General features: G+C 42.7%; 1 protein-coding gene across 1 annotated transcript; it reads right to left on the bottom strand.

Moving 5' to 3' along the window:
- Window positions 1–10740: 10740 nt before the first annotated feature.
- Window positions 10741–18489, bottom strand: LOC134195113 (uncharacterized). Its single transcript, XM_062664124.1, has 11 exons — window positions 18470–18489; window positions 17454–17890; window positions 14687–15298; window positions 14354–14609; window positions 13312–14125; window positions 12528–13258; window positions 12286–12442; window positions 12113–12231; window positions 11658–12045; window positions 11475–11596; window positions 10741–11167 (listed from the first exon to the last, which is right to left on the bottom strand). The coding sequence occupies exons 2-11, from the start codon at window positions 17872–17874 to the stop codon at window positions 10810–10812; spliced, it is 3978 nt and encodes a 1325-aa protein (XP_062520108.1). The 5' UTR covers window positions 17875–17890; window positions 18470–18489; the 3' UTR covers window positions 10741–10809.
- Window positions 18490–18670: the final 181 nt, after the last annotated feature.

Here is an 18670-nt window from a genome sequence, read left to right as displayed (position 1 = left end):
GGAACGTTATGCAAAGAAATTAACTGGCTGGGCTCCTCAACATCTGTGTCAGTTTCTTCTTCCTCCCCTGAAGCATCACTATATGTGACTATACATGAAGCAAATATGATGTTGCGCATACGTATGTCAGATTAGCTAGCGATATTTTTGTGTCATAGTTCGGAATCGGAGTGTCGGACAAATGAGAAATGTCCGATACAAAATGATCCATGTAAATTGGTTTCACGTACATCTGTGTCAGAAAGTGCGGGTGTCGGATTATTGAGTGACGGAATAACGAGGTCTGACTGTATCATCTGACAGCTTCTGAAAACATTGTACCGTACTATCCTAATAGTCATGCAAATTCTCATTGAGATAGTATAGGACAAATACATCAGCACTAGAACCTGTCGCCAATATAGGCTACACACAACAATATCAACCTTGTTTCCAATCAGGTTACACAGAATTGCTTGCATTGCTATAAACGAACAAATAAGTTAGACATCCCTTGATTGTTTCTGCGGTCTGTCTGAAGTCGGAAGTCTGCTGTAGGAAGGCAACGCTGTACTCCAGCAGAAGGCTTGGGAACTAAATTCAATCCCCGCCCCCACTTGATTAGTACTGACGAGGAGACCAGAACACAGGTACCCGTCTAGTTGCTCTGTCTAGTCAGTTTGGTATTCGTAAATCTATCAAAGGAGCAATGGTCGTCTCTGGGCATGTCAAGCAATTTCTGGAGCGAGCCAAATCTAGGCTTGTGCGGAATCTGTCTCCCTGTACGTCCTCTTATGTGTGTGCCCGTTCCAAAGTATTAGGTCCATACGATGCTACTCCCATTTGCGGGGAAATGTTTGTCAATATTGGATAGAAAATTTGTTTCTTAATATCAGCACAATTAGTGACAAATGGTGGGTGGAGGGAGTAGCTTCTCCTCTTTGTTGCTAGACTTTTGGTTCTTGGGCATCTTGTAACCTAAAAGGAATCTGGTAATAGACTGGCTTGTATGTATGTATGTGTAGGTTATCGTCAGCGTTCCAGAGCAATATCATATTTCTTGCCCTCTCACCGTTTATCGCATTCGCCTTGCCCTCTCACCGTTTATCGCATTCGCCTAAGGCGAATGCGATAAACGGTGAGAGGGCAAGAAATATGATATTGCTCTGGAACAAGGGTGATAACCGACATAGTTACCGGCACGTGGCCCTACCCAATGAGCGTTCGAGTAGCTGACCGTATAGTTAGCGTTCCTGGTGTGGCGGCAGTAAGATTTAGTGTAAGCTTTCAGTATCAGGGACAGTCCCATGGCAAGCGTGCTATAATTATATGATAGTGAGAGTGGGCACTAACTACGGTATGTGTGCAATAACTAAACAATGCAGGCACTTGGCCGAATACAGATATTATTGCACCGTCTACGAGAGCGCTCATTGGGTAGGGGCCACGTGCCGGTAACTAAGTGTGTGTATGTATGTATGTACAGTCATGGGCATAATTATGGAGCCACCCCTCATATCAGCTAAGGCAGGGAAATCAACAGAACATTACAGATTTATGAATATACCTGCTGACCCACCTAAAGCTGCATCTGATTCTACATCAAATCGTGCTAATTGAGTATTTGTATTGTTTTGATTGGACGTTTTGACAACCCGTAGCAACAGTTAGATTAAGGGAATGCCCAGACTAACCACTGCCGCCATGCATTACCATGTCAAGATTTTGCTCTCTTTGAAGAACTCTGGGGCTTTTAAAAGACCGATTTATTTCAACTGGTCACACACACACACTCCAAATAACCCACACACACTACGTTAGATTTTCAATACTTGGTTGCTCCTCTTCTCGCTCGCCCTATAGCCTCAATTCGTGTTGGGACACTATCAGGTTGGTAATTAATCCCTGGGGTATTTTGCTCTAAGCCATCTGCACTGCTTTCCACAACTCTTGTTCAGTTTCAGGGTGTTTTTCATTTGCCCGAGCCTTCAGAACATGCCATAGATTTTCAATGGGGTTTGCATCTGCCGACATAGCAGGCCAGTCCAAGACAGTAACCTCATTGTCCCGCAGCCATTGCCTTGTTGAGCGCCATGTGTGAATTGTTGTGTTGTCTTGCTGCAAGATAAAATCTTCACCGACTAAACGACGAGCATGTGGCAGTATGACATCACCCAGGATCTGTTTTTAATCTTCTGAATTCAGACGGCCGCGTATGCGATGAAGAGAGCCTAGACCTTGAAAGCTGATGCAACCCCATAGCATAATGCTTGTTAGATGCTGCACTACTGGCTGACAACGTTCTGCAGTAAACTCCTCCCCTTTTCTTCACCACACGTACAGCACAGGCAGCCATGTTTCGCTTCCGATGCTGATTTCCACCTCATCGGAAAAGACAACACGTTTCCAGTCCAGCCACGAAGGGTGACCGCCTACGCACGTCAACATCGCTGATGTTCACGAGTCGACTGCGGCTTCTTGCGTGGACGGCGAGCACAAATTCCTTTTTCCCTGAGACGGCGAGTTATGGTTCTTCGGGACAATGACTTTCCACATGCCGCTGAAAGTCTACCTTGCAACCGTCTGGTCGTTGCCTTTCTGTCAGTAAGTGCAAGACATTCAAGTAAGCGATGCTTCCTAGCTGACGTTGATCGTTTTCTTCCAGATCGCTTGATGTAATCACTGCTGCCATCTTCCCATCGTTTCACGCACTTCTGCGTAGCAACTGTGTAGCGCACTAGTTACTTAGCGTTCGTTAGTTGGCGTCGTTATGTAGCGCCTATATAGCTTGTGAATTTGCTAGACTAACGTAGTATTGATCGTGTATTGTGTAGTACGGTGTATCGTCTACTTATATAGAGCTTAGTTCAAGTTCACTACTTGGTGTACGTAGCACTTGCGTAAGGCTTAATCAGTTGATCGTGGAGTGTATCCTTGATACTAATGCCTGCTTGGATTATATTACACGAGAGAGTGCAGTATAGCACGGATACGTTTAGGCAGGAGTACAACGTATTTTTATAGAACGTTCGTCTGGACGGTGATACATTTGGTGTCAGGAGTTCGGATCTATCAGCGATACAGAAGCATTTTGCCGAAGTGATCGAGTACGGATTTGACAACGATAGGAGCATTTGCCGAAGGTAGTGTCTTTGCTTTTACGTGTATACTATCGCATTACAGTGTGTACCGTTGATTTGAATTGCGGTACCCATACTTTGAATTGCGGTATCGTTGCCCACAGTTGTGGTATACTGGTAGTTTGAATTGCGGTACGGTAACTAATGGCGCAGCAAGGACAGGAACAGGAACACCAGCAACCATACAATCCGCGTTCTCTTGGAGGCCGGATAGTTTCTCTTCCTGATTCGTTTAGCGACGGTGATATCGAACAATAGCTGAAGAAGTTTGACTTGTGTGCGAATGCTAATGGCTGGAATGCAGAAGACGGTGGGACTAAGCAAAAGATCTTACCGACGTATCTGAAGGACGTGCTTGGGTGGTTTACGATCGTCTTACCGCAGAGCAAAAAGATACGTATGCGCACTTGTGCACAGCTTTCAAGAGAGTGTTCTCACCACCAACGACAGAACGGCGGCGACTGTCTACGCGTCAATTCAAAGACCGCAACTGGAAAGCTAGTGAGCCCATGGAAGTCTACGCAGGAGAGCTGGAGCGATAGATTGAGTTTGATGAGGGAGTTGACGAATGTCTGATTTGTTCGTTCATTCAGCCCATTTGTCTGAGGATGGTATGCACTACTGATTCGATGATCCACTCCTGTCTTCTCAAAAAGATAGCGAGAGACTGCGTTCACAAACTCTCTACCCTGGTCATATGTGACAATCTTAGGCCAGCCATGACGACAAAACAGGGAAAACATAAAGTTAGTCAGTGACTGTTATGATATATTTGTTGCCACGGACAGTTTCTGGATGTGGCCCAACAATATCTATGCCAATCTGGTTCCAGACATTAGTAACTGGAATGGGGTGTAATTCTGGTCTTTGCTTGGGCATTGTAGGATTCACGCTGGCAAATGTGACACGAGTTGCAGTAAAGTTGGACATCATTTGCCATGCCTTTCCTATATTAATCCTGAGTTATCTACGTGAACAATGAACAAAAATTTTAATTAATGTAGCCTGTCCTAGTGGAGTGCTGTTTTACAAGTACAGTTACAGTGCATTGCATGGCATCCAGCCTTGTATGGAATAGAGCGATGTTATCATTTCAGTACATGTGACAGCATACTGATATTAATTCATTAAGGACGTCTGGTGATGTTCCTCTAAAATGGTTGTAGATGTGTAAGATTGCTTTGGTTGATCTCAGGCAATAATTACACAATTTTTGACACTACTCATTACTTTGGTTGGATCTTCCAGGGTTGGATGAATTTCATAGTTTTGTTGACATCGAGCAGATAGCCTGTTTGAACTATGGTGGTTGAGACGTCTCAAGTCTTAATTGCTGAAATGGGCTAGGTTTGGTATTGCTGATTGCTCTATGACTTGTTCATTTGTTATAGCCTTCGGTATTCAGAGTAGAGTGTGTGGGCAATATATTTGGTGTACTATTGTTGACAGTTGTGCAAGTGTATTTTTTCGGACGTAATCCACAGCTGAAAAGTTGCTTGTCGTTTGTCACATGTTGTAGTTCTGTTCAAGAATACTGTTGTGTTCTCTACCTACCGTTTGAATATCTGTATTGTGTTGAAAATAGATAAATGTTTCTATGGAAGGTCAAGGTCGTGTGTATCTAGAGATGCCAAGGGAACAAAGCACTCTCTGGTAGATGCAACTGGTGCAAGCTACAGACAGCTATAGTCACTAGGAGTGACTCGAATTCTAGTACGATGTTACTGTTCTGCAGAAACTGTTGTAGGTCTTTCAGAGGAAATATGCATGAATGCTGACGTCTGAGCTATATTTTTACTGACAACTTGTATACTGCGGACTAGAGCTGTGTACCTGTTTTCATTTGTGAAATTATAGTGTACTGCAACATACTTTTGCGATCAAAGTGCAGGATATGGCTGTGTCTCTATATGTACGTGTACTGTACATGCAATGGACAGACAGTAACCTAGATATAAGTGTCAAAAGTTAAGTATTTCACCTTGCTGAATGTCTTGTCACAACCAAGTGACATCCGTCCACACCATCATGACAGGCTCGTATCACTCTCACTTGCTCTTCTCTGAACACGACTACTCTCTGGAGATTCACCACACCTGCCTTGACATCATCCTTCTTGTGGTAGAGTACACCGTCCTCATTGTGGAAAGACGTTGCCTGCTGACGAAGCCCTCTTCTGTCGTTGATGCTGAAACCTTGTGGATATTTGAGTTGTCCGTGTTTACAACATTGCAGTTAATTTAGCGAAGCCTGGCAACGAGCCTTTGAAAGGTCAGTAGTCTTGCTCATGATGATTGCCTGCTGTATCGAACACCCTTGAAACGGCTGGAAATTGACAACCACACACGCACGCAACCACGATTCTAAACCCCGGATTTGTCACGGATGGTCTACATAGCTATTCGAGCCGGATTTTGGGACACTCGGGTAAGGTTTAGGCAATTGGGGGATAGTCTAAACTATTTGGGACAGTTCATACTATCCGGAGGATGCTCTGTTCAGGAGGATGTTTGCACTGTGACATGATTAGTACAAACTATTCGGCGGATGTCGCGGGCTGAGATTGTCTCCGTGCCGAGATTGTTTGCGCATGCGCAAAATAGAGCTGACATTTTCAGCACGCAATACAAACATGCTGAAATTGCGTACAGTACGTGCTGAAATTGCTGACTTGTGCACATGCGTGAAACAAATTTAGCGTTCTATTGAGAAATCTATAGTTAAATAGGTCCTGTTGGTGCAAGAATTACTCTAGACATTAGTTCCGTTCGATTTGCGATATATATTTAATGCAGTTCACACTTTGCGGCATAAATTTAAACAGAAAAAACTGTTAATATCACTAAGAATTTAATTATATGAAATTCGTTTATAATTAAATAGCTTAGAATTTAAAACTGCAATAAAACTATTACGATTAAAAATAAACACACGCACATGTATATATTTTTTACAGTAAGGTATAATAATAATTGCTGGAGTTGCTGTGCGCACCAGAAGAGATTAATACCATTTTGAAAATATATAATGAATCATCTCAATTTTTCTGTTAGGAACAGTTGGACACAATCAAATCACTAAACTACCCCAAAGCACAGTGCCGCCCCATCTTCACTAAAATATAATCTTCTAACACTATTACCACTAGAATCAAAATAACATTACAAACAATTTTGCCAGACGAAAGGATCGTTTTTTTCAACAACTTGAACTGTTTGACATGCACAATGGAACTGTTCATGACACTTGTCACATTGTACCATCAACTGGTTCCCGAAATATGGCTGTTTGCAATGGCAGAAAATTTGAATACTCCCTTTGTGGCGATATCATTTGTGATGTCTGGGCTTTGACCACTTGGGAAACTCAAACATTACTCCTTTATCACAGCAGTCACGAAGGTGTTTGCGCATGCGACTCTGGTCCCAAAAACATTCTTGAGGCAGCACACCACAACACAAACTAGTTGCTACAGCAATAGCAAACAGTCCACAGTCTGAGCCTTCCACTTGCTTCTGAATATCAGCCCACTCTAAAGCCATTTCCTTAGATGTTGGGGCTATCATGTATGCCGTTTGCTTTACAAATTTCTCCTTCACTGAAGCATCGATGTTTTCGTACAGTCACTCGTAAATGACCACTGCGTCTTTGTCACAGCCAATGTTACTGACAGTAATCCAGTGATTACCTGCTATGTTCATGATCTGAATATAGTTTCAGTCTGGTGTTCCAACAAACTGACATCCGTCTGGTTAAAAAACACATACAGATTGGCAACCCCCTATCTCCTTGAACTGCTTTGCAAGCAATGCTTGGCATGGTCGATATGTTCATCAGCCAACCAGGTTCCTTCAGACTTTACACTATTGATAAGAGAGGAAACTTCTTTCTTCAAGAGTGCATACTTGCTGATGGCCATGTGTCCAATCTTTCTTTTCTTTGCTTCAGTTTGTGACACCACAATGACATCTGCAGTTCATTTAGTTGCTCTGTCTTTTTTCTTCTCCTCTGAACCCTCATTTTGAGGAACACCTTTAGCTTGAAAGGCAATTGCATCATCCAAAGAAAAAAGTTGTAGAAGAATCCATAGTTTGTGGTTCGTGAAGGTGTCTGGTTTTGTGTGATTGGACCTGTTCATATGGTACCTTCACCTTTAATTAAGAGTTGCCCAGTCTCAGGGTACTCTAAAGCTATTCTCTGATGATCATCAATATCAACAATTCTGTAAAGATAGAGTTATAATACAACACTAACTACAATATTAATTATCACAAGCATTCAAATATACACATAATTACAGTTATGACTGTGAGATTTGAATACATCTACATACCTATAAGGGTTAGCCCACAGACCATCTAACTTTCCACCCTTCCGTCTCACATTCTTCATAACTTTTCGAAGAACAAGGTCACCAATGGAAAACTGAAAGACTTTGACCCTTTCGATTTCCGTTTAGCAAATTGTTCCTGTTGCTTCGCTTGGGCTTCTAAAACATTTTGCTGAACCTAGCAATATTAGCAGAAACTATTGAGATCGTAAGACATAATAGTAGTACAACGCTTCTTTGCCTGTTGGCCAACACGTGTCATCAAAGTATCACTGTTTGCCGCCATTCTGTCCATGTCTGCATCACTTTCAAAGATAGCTTCCTCCTTAATGTTAGCAGTCTCTTCCAAAGTTTCCTCTTGTTCTTCCATCTACAAAATAATTATAGCTAACGAAGTGGTTCAAGACTGAATGAGGAACAACACTGAAGGTATTTACTTCTATCGGAGTTCTGGAATGCCGACCAAACATAAGGAAGAATGGACTGTACTTTGTAGAGGCCTATTTTTGAGCACGTATGGAAAAGGCAACATCGTCAAGGAAGTTATCCCAATCATTTTGGTGCTCATTGACAAGCTTGGCAAGTCGACCGCACTTTCAAGGTCTGATTGGTGCGTTCATCAAGGCCATTTATTACTCTGGGGATGGTATGCACTTGTCACCGACCGCTTGATGTTAAACCTCCTGCAAAACTCTGTGTTGACCTGAAAATACATGCAAAATATTTTACATCATACGGCAAACTTAATGGACAAGAAAATGTAGTTATGAGATGAAAGAATTCTGCATAACATTCTTCCTACCCCATACCAAGCTAAGTCGTCCATCAATCCATATGCTATGCACAAAACAATGAGCATGCATAAAAAAGCCTGCATATCTTGCCATGATCTAAATTGTAATTAACGTAAAGAAACAGAATTTTTCATAAGATATCTAATGTATATTAATTTGGTAATTAAAACTAATTAGTTTGAAAAACAGAATCGACATGCCATTCTTACTTGTGAAACAAACTCTCTTCCCTGATCAGAAAGAAGTCTTTTTGGGGCACCCCATCTGTAAAATACAAAGCAATATTACCAGTTTCACAAGTGCCTGCGGCTGATTGTGGACATTGAAGATAAATTGAACTTGTACCTGCATACGAAAGTTCTAATTCTCTGTACCACACCATTAGCAGTCTTGTCCTTCAATGGGTGAAAATCCACAAATTTTGTGTAGTAGCTTGTAAAGGTAAGAATGTACCTAAACCCAGCATCAGTTGTTGGTAGTGGTCCTATAAAGGATAGCAACAATAACATGGTCTTAACTAAAAATTCAGACGATATAACACAACTAGCAGTTTATATAAACTACAAAGCTGGTACATACCAATAAGATCCATCCCAACCAGTTATAGAGGCGCCTTTACCCTAATAGGCTTCAATTCTGGAGCCTGTGTCTTTAGTTTGTCATACCTCTGACAGCGATCACAAGATTCACACTGTAGAATGACATTGTCGAATCATTATAGTTTACAAAATAATTCTATTTTATACAATATCTATTTACATATTCAATGACATCTTCCTTCATACAATTCTATGTGTAGAACTTGGAGACTTTAGCAAGTGGGTTAATTGTTGATTTCACTGTGTCCACCCATGGGGTTGGAGTGGTACTGATGAAGAATTTCTGTTATTTCATCTAGCTGATAAATAACTTTCTATCTCATGTCTTTCTTAACCTCAACGTAAATTAATTCCTTTTCTATAATGGTAACATGAAATACTGTCAAACGTTTATAACTTGCTGGAGACCATTATAGGTTGATTTGATTGTGTACATGAATGGAAATGTTGTGTTGTTGAAACAAATCAGATATTAAAACATTGCAACACACACAATGTAGTCAAAATAGTGATAACATATGGCATAGCATCAGTCAAACGATTACAAAACATTTGGTTTGGAGACGACATTAGCCGCTACACTGCCAACACACTAAATAATAAAATTCTACAAACATGTATAAGAAATAGAAAATTTAGTATTGTTAGTTATATATTAATTAACTATTTTAATATGTTACAACAATATAAAAGCACTGGATTGAAGTAAATAATTCAGTTGTTAAGAGTAATTACATATATAATATGTATATGCTATATACAACTATATATATAATTTTATTATAAAATTTTATATATCAATTACATACAATTTTATACAATTGGAAATATAATTAGACATAATAACAATACATGCACAGTTATACGAATAAATCTCTCTTACTTTTGCTATCCTTGGTGGACGGCTTTGTGTCAGGAGATAAGTTACCAGTTTCTGGCATCTTTCTCTGTAGCGACAAAGTCTGGCTTCCCTAGCTGCAACTAAAGTTTGCTTCAGATCATCCATGGACTTCACAAGCGAATGCACACAACTACTGTCTATCTAAGAAACAAAAACCTTAATATAATGATACCTAAATGAGTGAACAATCTCAGCACGCCGGATGTAGACTTCCGTGCGCAAATAGTTGCTGAGCATGCGCAGACTGTAAAACACAATCTTGGCACGGTGACAATCTCATCACGCTACACCGGGCCATGTTCTGTACTCATTTCATTGTAATGAGTCTTAAATTCAGTGTCCGCCAATGCACGTCGACTGTGATGAAGGGCTATCGACGCAGCACAATTTCATTGCAATTTCTACTGACATGTTTAACTTATGCTAATTGCTATTTGTGATTTTACTCGGATGACGTATTTAGTCTAACGTCTGTTATGAATAGCAATATTTGAAGATTACTAGAAATTTTTTGTTGAAGCTCTTTGTTGATGTCAGTATGCTGTAGTACGTGTATATCGTGAATGCTGTACAATTGTTTTGCGGAAAGACAGACGAGATACATACTGTACGTACATTAATACAGACAGACAAACTGACTGACGGACAAACAGACAGACGAAAGAACTGACTGAACGAATGGTTTTTCTTACAAAAATGTATTACGACGGACACAACCTTATATTCCCTATACTCTGCACCTTTGCTCCTAACGACCAACGACACCAGAAGATAGTGACGAACGATGGATGGACATGTGAGGGGTATTCGGATCAAACATTTAGTCAGTTGGGCCTTTATCTGATTACGTTCTTCTCGAGGTATATATATATATATATATAGGCTTCTAAACTTTTGAGAAAGTGGACAAAAGAAGCGGTAGAGAGATGACGTCGATACAAAGCACAGCAAACCATCCTTTCCACCACATTCACGCACAGACACAAATAAATTGCGGTCAAACGTCATTTATTAATCATATTCTATATATACTGCATACACATAGCCAAACCCAGTTACATCACATTCAGTCTTCAGACTGCTGTTTCGCAAACAAGCGTTTTCTTACAGATTTTTCACATATCAGTTGCTCGTAATAAGATTCGTAGCAGTTCTTTGTTTGAAAACGAGAACTTCCTGGCCGGCAAGCGCTGAAGTAAGAGGTGGCAGCGTTTCTCCACAAACAAAGCGCAGAATGAGAGATCAGGGACTGCAGGTCGACGTTAGGATCAGGAAGAGCTTGCAGAATGAGTCGGAGACATAGAAAGTCGTCACCGGTAAGAAGACGGCTATCTATTCGCCAATCAGAAAATGTAGACAAGTGCCCGTACCACCAACCAATGTGCTTGTCTTTAGCCAACGTGGCAAGAATTGCCTCTTTGCACCTGAAATGACACATAATCAACAACTTCGGTAGGAACCTAAGGCCTGATGGAGCTCTAGCCGCCAATATTTGCCAGCCCATGACGTCATGCACTGACAGCAGGCTCAAAGAATTCAACCGTTTGAAAGACGGTTTGAAATGATGCTAGACATTCAACGCCCAAAGGTTGGACTGCTTTCTACGCCCCTGAACAAGCTGGACGGATCAGGAATTTTCAATAACGTACTTGATTTGTTTTAACCATTGAATCATTGAAATTATTTCAGCCGTGTTATGTGATATGCAGGTTTAGAACAGTAGTTGCTTACCTATTTAAGACACGTGGAACCATCCTGTTAACTTGAATGAACAAAGAGAGAGCTGTTTCTGGCTGTTGTATTGTCGACGCTTCCAAGCACTGACAGTTCTTTTCTTGGTAAATTCTGGCCATCTGCAACAATGGAATGCACCTAAAAATGGTTAGTGACATGGCACAAACCAAAATTTTATACCTCGGCGACAACGTGAAAGGTAATTAAGGCATCTTGCCACTGTTCAGTAACAATTGTAAGGACGCGGTCTGTATTGTGAAAAATAAAGTTCATAGCACCAGAAGGAGTCGCATCGAGATCTAATTGCATAGCCGACGCTCCCAGACAATGAGCAGCACAAAGAAGAAGGGCAAACGAACTCGGGGAACGCGGTACAACAGCACACTCGTTCTTCAAAATTAAATAATAGCGCATTGTTTTATACGCCTCCACTCCCATTTTCAACGCCGTAGACGGTCTTGCGCGAAGATCTATAGACAGTTGAAACAAGAGCTGGTAACATAACATGGAAGTATCCCGGATGTCACCAAGAATATCTCCCGTTAGTAGTGAAGTCAGACCCAATTTCCTGTCATAACAGTAAGAGGCCATTGATGTTAGTAGAAGGTTGTGAAGAACGAATGGAGTCGACTAACCTGACAGACTGATAGTAGACGTCCTGGACCAACACGTCATCACGTGGCAACGCGTACAATCGATCGAGAATTACCTCTCGAATTACTTTCTCTACGGTAGGAGACAGATCTTCGCAAGCCTACCACAATACAGTAATAGAAACAATGACTTCAGGGAATGGTGCATGACTTACTCGAGACTTGAACGACTCGATAAATTTCGGTTCAAACAGAACGTGGTTGATCAACTCATGCCACGACATCACATATAGCCAACTTTCTTCGCCTACGACTTCTACGATTTCTAGAACGGTTGTAGCACCAATGACTGCTGCGACTTCCGACAAGCCCCTATATAGCAATACAGATGCCACGCATATACGTTAGAGAACAGAGAAACAAGCCAGAATATGAATTCTGTCTATGCATGGCACACCTTAGCGCAAGGGATCTAAGCGGTGTGAATCTGGAAACTTCTCCCCCGTCGACAGAAAGGGTGAGCGCATATGCAATAATTCGGCAGGCTACATCACCTTCAATTTTTTCACGTTCAACACGAGAATAGCTTGTCTCGTTTGCTCGCTCACAGTCGCGTGAGTAAGATGGCAATTTGAGCACTTCTAACTGATTATCCAATGAATGAGACGCGCACGTCTGTGCAAGACCAACAGTCGGACAGATGACAGTGGCGATCCATAGAAGTTGGTGTAGAAATAGAGAAAACCTTCCCCGTGCGACGAATAGATTAAGAGAAGAAATATCGATATCTGGTATAGAACGTGTTATCACTCTCGATCGAAACGTTTCCTTCAAGCTTCTGCATACGCGGATAGTTTGAAGCAGAAACGAAGAATAGTCGCTCAGGGCAAGGAAGAAATCTTCATTCGAGCCTTCACCTTCAATTTTATCAGTCAAGCTGCGGTTAAGTGTGTCCACATAATCACAAACTGACACAAAATCAGGACAGGTCTGTGCTGAAATTTCATAGTCTGATAAGCGCACGCGAAAGAGAAAAGCCAATTTTACTGGATTGTCGCCATCCGCAAGCGCAGGTAAAATAGCCCTTTCCACTGCTGACAAGAATTTCAAGACTTTGTCAAGACTGAGGGATTTAATACGGTTTGTTGCGCTAACAAGCAACTTGTTGAGTTCAACGACGAAGTCGAGCTGAACAAAGCAGATGCATTAAATGTAGGATAACTGCAAACTAGCCATCTTACCTGCCCAATGCTGTCAACCTGAAACCCGTCTGGAATGCTTTTGATACACTCTAGCAGAACGTAGACAGGCAGCGGCAACGAGACCGTGTCTGAATACGGAAAATCGCAATTTTCGTCAGATTCAGAATCACTCGAGCATGTCAGTGGTGTGTTACAGCATATCTCCCATGAGTTGTCGTCATGTACGACAGCTTGAAGAAGAGTACACAAAAGTATCGGGTCCCTTGAATGATCATCATCATCATCATCACCAGAGTCATCTTCGCCCCACAAGTGAACACCAGTCTCGTTGTGACACTTTCTGATCGCATTCAGTAAACCATTGGTCACACTACTAACATCAGCTGATAGGGACAACACGGGTAAATAGCAGATGATTGCTTGTACAGCCAATGTAGCAGCACTTTTGTCATAGCCATAAAACCTTAACGACTGAATAAAGCAGCACACTGTTCTTAGATACTCTGATCCTTCAACATCACACTCATAGTCATCAGTACATGCCATGATGTCATCTGCAGATGAACAAACAAGTTTCCTAAAAACTGTTCGAGCCTGAGGAGAAGCCATGGCCTGAACGTGGCAAAATCCATTCCAATGCTGCAAACTAAATACAGTAAAGAATTCCAGCCAGCCGTCTTCTATATCATCAATCGAGTCATGCAAACGCCTGGCGTCGTTCATAATTCTGCGCAATCTTATGGTCCATTCAATATTCTGATTTCTTATTGACTCCACAACTCCATCCGAGTAATGACAATTGAGCACAGCATGGCGCCAGCAGAAAGTCAGTCGGTCTGGTACGTACCAAGCCCTACAAAAGGAGTAGGGTATTACAGATACAACAGCGTGTAGATCATAAGATATATCTGTGATGGTATGACGTACAAGGGGTGCAGGCGTAAAGGGGCACGGTGCGGGCGTAAAGGGGCACGGTGCCTTTGTACGCGCGTGCGCGAAAAAAGGAACGAGGTTAGTGTGGTTAGTCATTGCTTATGGTTTCACGCACAGGTAGTGCAGACTAGACGCATCTGTTACGCACCTTCCACTACAAACAAGAAGCTCCTTGTTCTTTGAATAAATAGGTTCCGTCTCATCAGGGTGGTCACCTCTTTGTTGCTGGTCGGATGGAAGCTGCCGTCGAATCATTCCTATTGCTTTCTCCAGCAGTTTGAGCCACTCGTCAGTCAATACATGTAAAACCCTCAACACACTAGTGTCTGCTGCTTTGAGCAGGTGCGCCACAATACTAAATAGAGAATTTAGCTCGTCCTCTGCTATCCACTTCAGGTGACAGTCTAGACACAAATATGTATTAGAAACTGCAAGCGAACTAAACGTACAGTCAAGAATATCACAGATTATTAAGTCATACCAGCGGTTGTCTCTACTTGAGCAAGTGATCGTTTGCGATTGTCTTCAAGAAGAGAGTACCACTCATCAAGTTCGATTGGCTCATCTGGGTCATTTCTATACGACCTCCCTCCATTCATAGTATCAGTTTTCATGCAATACTTTTTCATTACACGACGAATTCTGTTCTCATCGAATTGCCACAAGCCTGCATCGTCTCTGCTACCTCTAGTTGTCAAATCAGGAGTCGACATTGCCGCACGGACAGGATGGTTGCAAGTCACTACAGAACTTCTTTCATGATTCATACCACATATTGCTCTGCTAACTGAAGACAATAGACTGGCTGAACCAGTTGAGATGAGTGAGCCAATGAACTTTTGCATTTGTGATTGACTGAGACGCTCTAACGTAAACGAGATTGGTAGACGGTAAGCAACAGCTTCAGGATAAAAAATACGATGGTGAATAAGGCGCAAGACATGTTTGCACCAACTGAGTCGATGACGATGTACGGAGCAGGTAGCACAAGTGATACATCGACGGTCAAACAAGATTGAGACTATAGCACGGTGATACCTAGAGGTTCCTATGCGCTGGCACTTGTGGACGAGGGTCCCAGTCAATGACAATCCTGCATGAAATGCACAGTTGTAAAGAGCGTAGAGCAACTCGATTAATAGCTAGTTGCAGAGGTTATTGAGATAGCAGCGCCCTCCCTCCCTCCCTCCCTCTCTTCCTGCCTTCCTGCCTTCCTCTCTGCCTGCCTCTCTCCCTCCCTGCCTGCCTGCCTCTCTCCCTCCCTGCCTGCCTGCCTCTCTCCCTCCCTGCCTGTTTGCCTCTCTCCCTCCCCGCCTGCCTGCTCTCTCCCTCCCTGCCTGCCTCCCTCCCTGCCTTCCTCTCTGCCTGCCTCTCTCCCTCCCTGCCTGCCTCCTTTCCTACCTCCCTCTCTACCTCTCTCCCTACCTCTCTCCCTACCTCCCTCCCTGCCTCCCTCCCTTCCTCTCTGCCTGCCTCTCTCCCTCTCTGCCTGCCTCTCTCCCTCCCTGCCTCTATCCCTCCCTGCCTGCCTGCCTGCCTCTATCCCTTCCTGCCTGCCTCCCTTCCTCCCTGCCTGCCTCCCTTCCTCCCTCCCTGCCTGTCTCCTCCTCCTCCTCTCTCTCTCTCTCTCTCTCTCTCTCTCTCTCTCTCTCTCTCACACACACACACACACACACATGCGCGCACACACCAGATTGCAGATGCTAGTCTTACGTACCATCTACTATAATAGTGCCTTAATAATTTAAGCATCAGCTCTTGACGCTTTGCATGTGACAGCTTTGTCTAATAGAGTTTTAACCATTAACTTGCACATCTTGGCTAACGTCTCTTTCTGTCTAGGTTTCTATTACAGCAATCGTTCCTCTAGAATGAATAGTAAACTATAATCCTACAATGAATAGAGAAGCACTACAGTGCGAAACCCTCGGCCGGAGCATGTATCTCGTCACGTGATAATGTTTTGCATACTTAGGTATTTAGCCCAACTCACTGGTCTCAGCTAAGGTTTCCAATGCAGGCGTGTAAACAAAGGGTGCAAACTCGTCTCCAGACTTGCGTACTTACAGGTCAATCGCTTTGTCCGACAAACAGACGCACTGTCATGACAATGCACGTTCCCCTTCGCAAATTCCCGTGGAGCGCTAAATTTCTGTTTAAATGACACTATTGATTGTAGTTGCAGCCACGCACACCGAAATTCAAGCTGTCAGGCTGCAGAACCACTATGCATAAACACTAGAACAAGCAAAATGTTGCAAGTCAGGTACGTTTCAGCTACACGCACCGCATGGCGCCTGAATCCAGCACCTTCGCTCTCTAGACGCCTGCATGGTTGTTGGTGGGAAAACGTGCACGTGCAAATTTAGATTAGGCGTTGTTTGTAAGTGCTATACCCTTATGAAAAGCAAAGGACTAAACACCATGTACAAGATGGACGACCTGATGGCCGAATTCTCGTAGCAAACAGAGAGGTGAAGCCTTATGATGACATCACGTTCGTCTTTTGGTCGGTAATGACACCACTTTTTGTATAATTGGTCGGAATAGCTTCAGTTGCATCTGCGCTAATCGAGCATAAATACGGTCGTATGTACGTATGTACGGCCGATCGCCACCAGACTACTGTACCCTTATCCCGGATATCCGGGCCTCGGGCAATTAGAAACGGTCCAAGAATTTTGGAAATTACATGCAATAATGAATCACCTTGCTGCGCCCACACTACACTCAGCTAAGCACATTAGAGGCGTTGCTAAGCCTCAAAATGCAGGGCATCCGGTAAGGTTGTAATTTGTAAGGTTTCATCAATTACCTTGAAGGCTACACCCATTCCCCCGTGGTCCATCCAGATCCCTATTATAATTATGCGACGCCACTGCAAACTGTGTGACAATGCAATACGCAGGAGGTTTGTGCAGAGGTCACAGATTACCATCAATCGTCCATGACACTCGCACTCTTCCGTACATTAATTCAAAAGTCACGTGACTTGCACACAAACGGTGGTGACACTTTTCTTAAATGCATGACGAAACTGCGGATGCTCCTACACTTTGTCTAGGCTTGGCAACCGCCGTTTGTCTCTCTGTTGAAGGTTGAAGCCTGACATTAAACGTAATGTTGCCCTCGGTATTTTAAAGACCTTGGATCAAGGGAGATTTGAAAACAAGTGGCAGTGGAGTACAGAGCAGACATTTTCAATTTTAATGGCCATGCATGATAGGAGGTCTCATCATAGATCTTACCTGTTTGCATCACATCCTTCACAATGATTTCGGAATTATTGGATTCACAGTAGAACTCATCACTATCGAAATATGGCCGTGACAGTGATGCACACAATCCCACCATATCCTCATCAGTTGGAAACGCCTTCCTAATTATTGCAAATATGACTTTCTCAGGCACTTTACGCCCGCATCGACGACGATATTGCTCAACCGTTTTGAACGGAATTTTGCTCGAAACAACGTCAGCTGCGAGCTCAAACAGTCTCTCTGGCTTTACTCTATTGCATCGAGGGTCATCACCTGTCTTTCTACGCTTCCGCAAAGGCTCCATGCCTTCCACAATGTCGACGTCACTGCTGTTGTCATAAGCACAATCACTTTCTGTACAATATTCTGGACTTTTTGCGCTGAATGCGTAACAATCAAACGACGCCATAAACAGATGACAACAACTAAAAGAAGCAAGATCGATGTAAGATGATTTATGCAAGACATCTACAAACAGCAATATGTAAGAAAGGTGGAAACAGAATGCGTGACAAGAGATGGAAAGGCCAGACATCTAAACATGTGAAAGACTGAACCAGCTTGTTTAAGCTAATTAAGTCAGAGCCAGAGACTTAGAATGGTAGGCAGACATTGCCCTCTATAAGGAAATGGCAGACGAGAGGAAAGAAAGTTCATGCAGACGAAAGTGAGCATATCGAGGCCACCATTAAACTCTAGAATAAATAGTTAAATATTTCCAACTACAGAAATTGAAACACAACCAACGCCCCTTTCTGTTTTCAACGCTTCTTGTTGTATCAGAATGGCGTAGCATAAAAGTAAAATCAGTACAAATCAGAGATACATGTAAGTAATAATTACACAGAGAAAAATAGCTGTATAGAATAGTGACGTCATGTGCAGGAAGTCTGCCTCTATAGCTATAGATGCACACCTAAAATCTCGTCTGTCTATTTGTCTAGATGCAGTAGGCATCATAAAACTACATAACTACGCCACAAATTTCCAGACGGTGATCTTACTGTACAGTCTGTCGATAAACTCCCAGCGTCACAACTTACGCATGCGCAAATGGTTTGACCGTCATGTGCAGGAAGTCTGCCTATATGGCTATAGATGCACACCTAAAATCTCGTCTGTCTATTTATCTAGATGCAGTAGGCATCATAAAACTACATAACTACGACAAAAATTTCCAGACCGTGATCTTACTGTACAGTTCA

This window comes from Corticium candelabrum, chromosome 19 (genome assembly GCF_963422355.1).
Source record: "Corticium candelabrum chromosome 19, ooCorCand1.1, whole genome shotgun sequence".
Lineage (NCBI taxonomy): Eukaryota > Metazoa > Porifera > Homoscleromorpha > Homosclerophorida > Plakinidae > Corticium > Corticium candelabrum.
The sequence above is the reverse complement of the archived record's forward strand: the minus strand, read 5'-3'. Positions and strand labels throughout refer to the sequence as shown.

What these genes read in the sequence shown, in the direction of transcription:
- LOC134195113 (XM_062664124.1), bottom strand. Translation starts at nt 17,874, where the DNA reads ATGGCGTCGTTTGATTGTTACGCATTCAGCGCAAAAAGTCCAGAATAT. An exon ending in CCTTTCACGTTGTCGCCGAG is followed by an intron (nt 11,597 to 11,657) that starts GTATAAAATTTT and finishes CCATTGTTGCAG; the next exon opens with ATGGCCAGAATTTACCAAGA. An exon ending in GTTCCACGTGTCTTAAATAG is followed by an intron (nt 11,168 to 11,474) that starts GTAAGCAACTAC and finishes GTGTCATTTCAG; the next exon opens with GTGCAAAGAGGCAATTCTTG.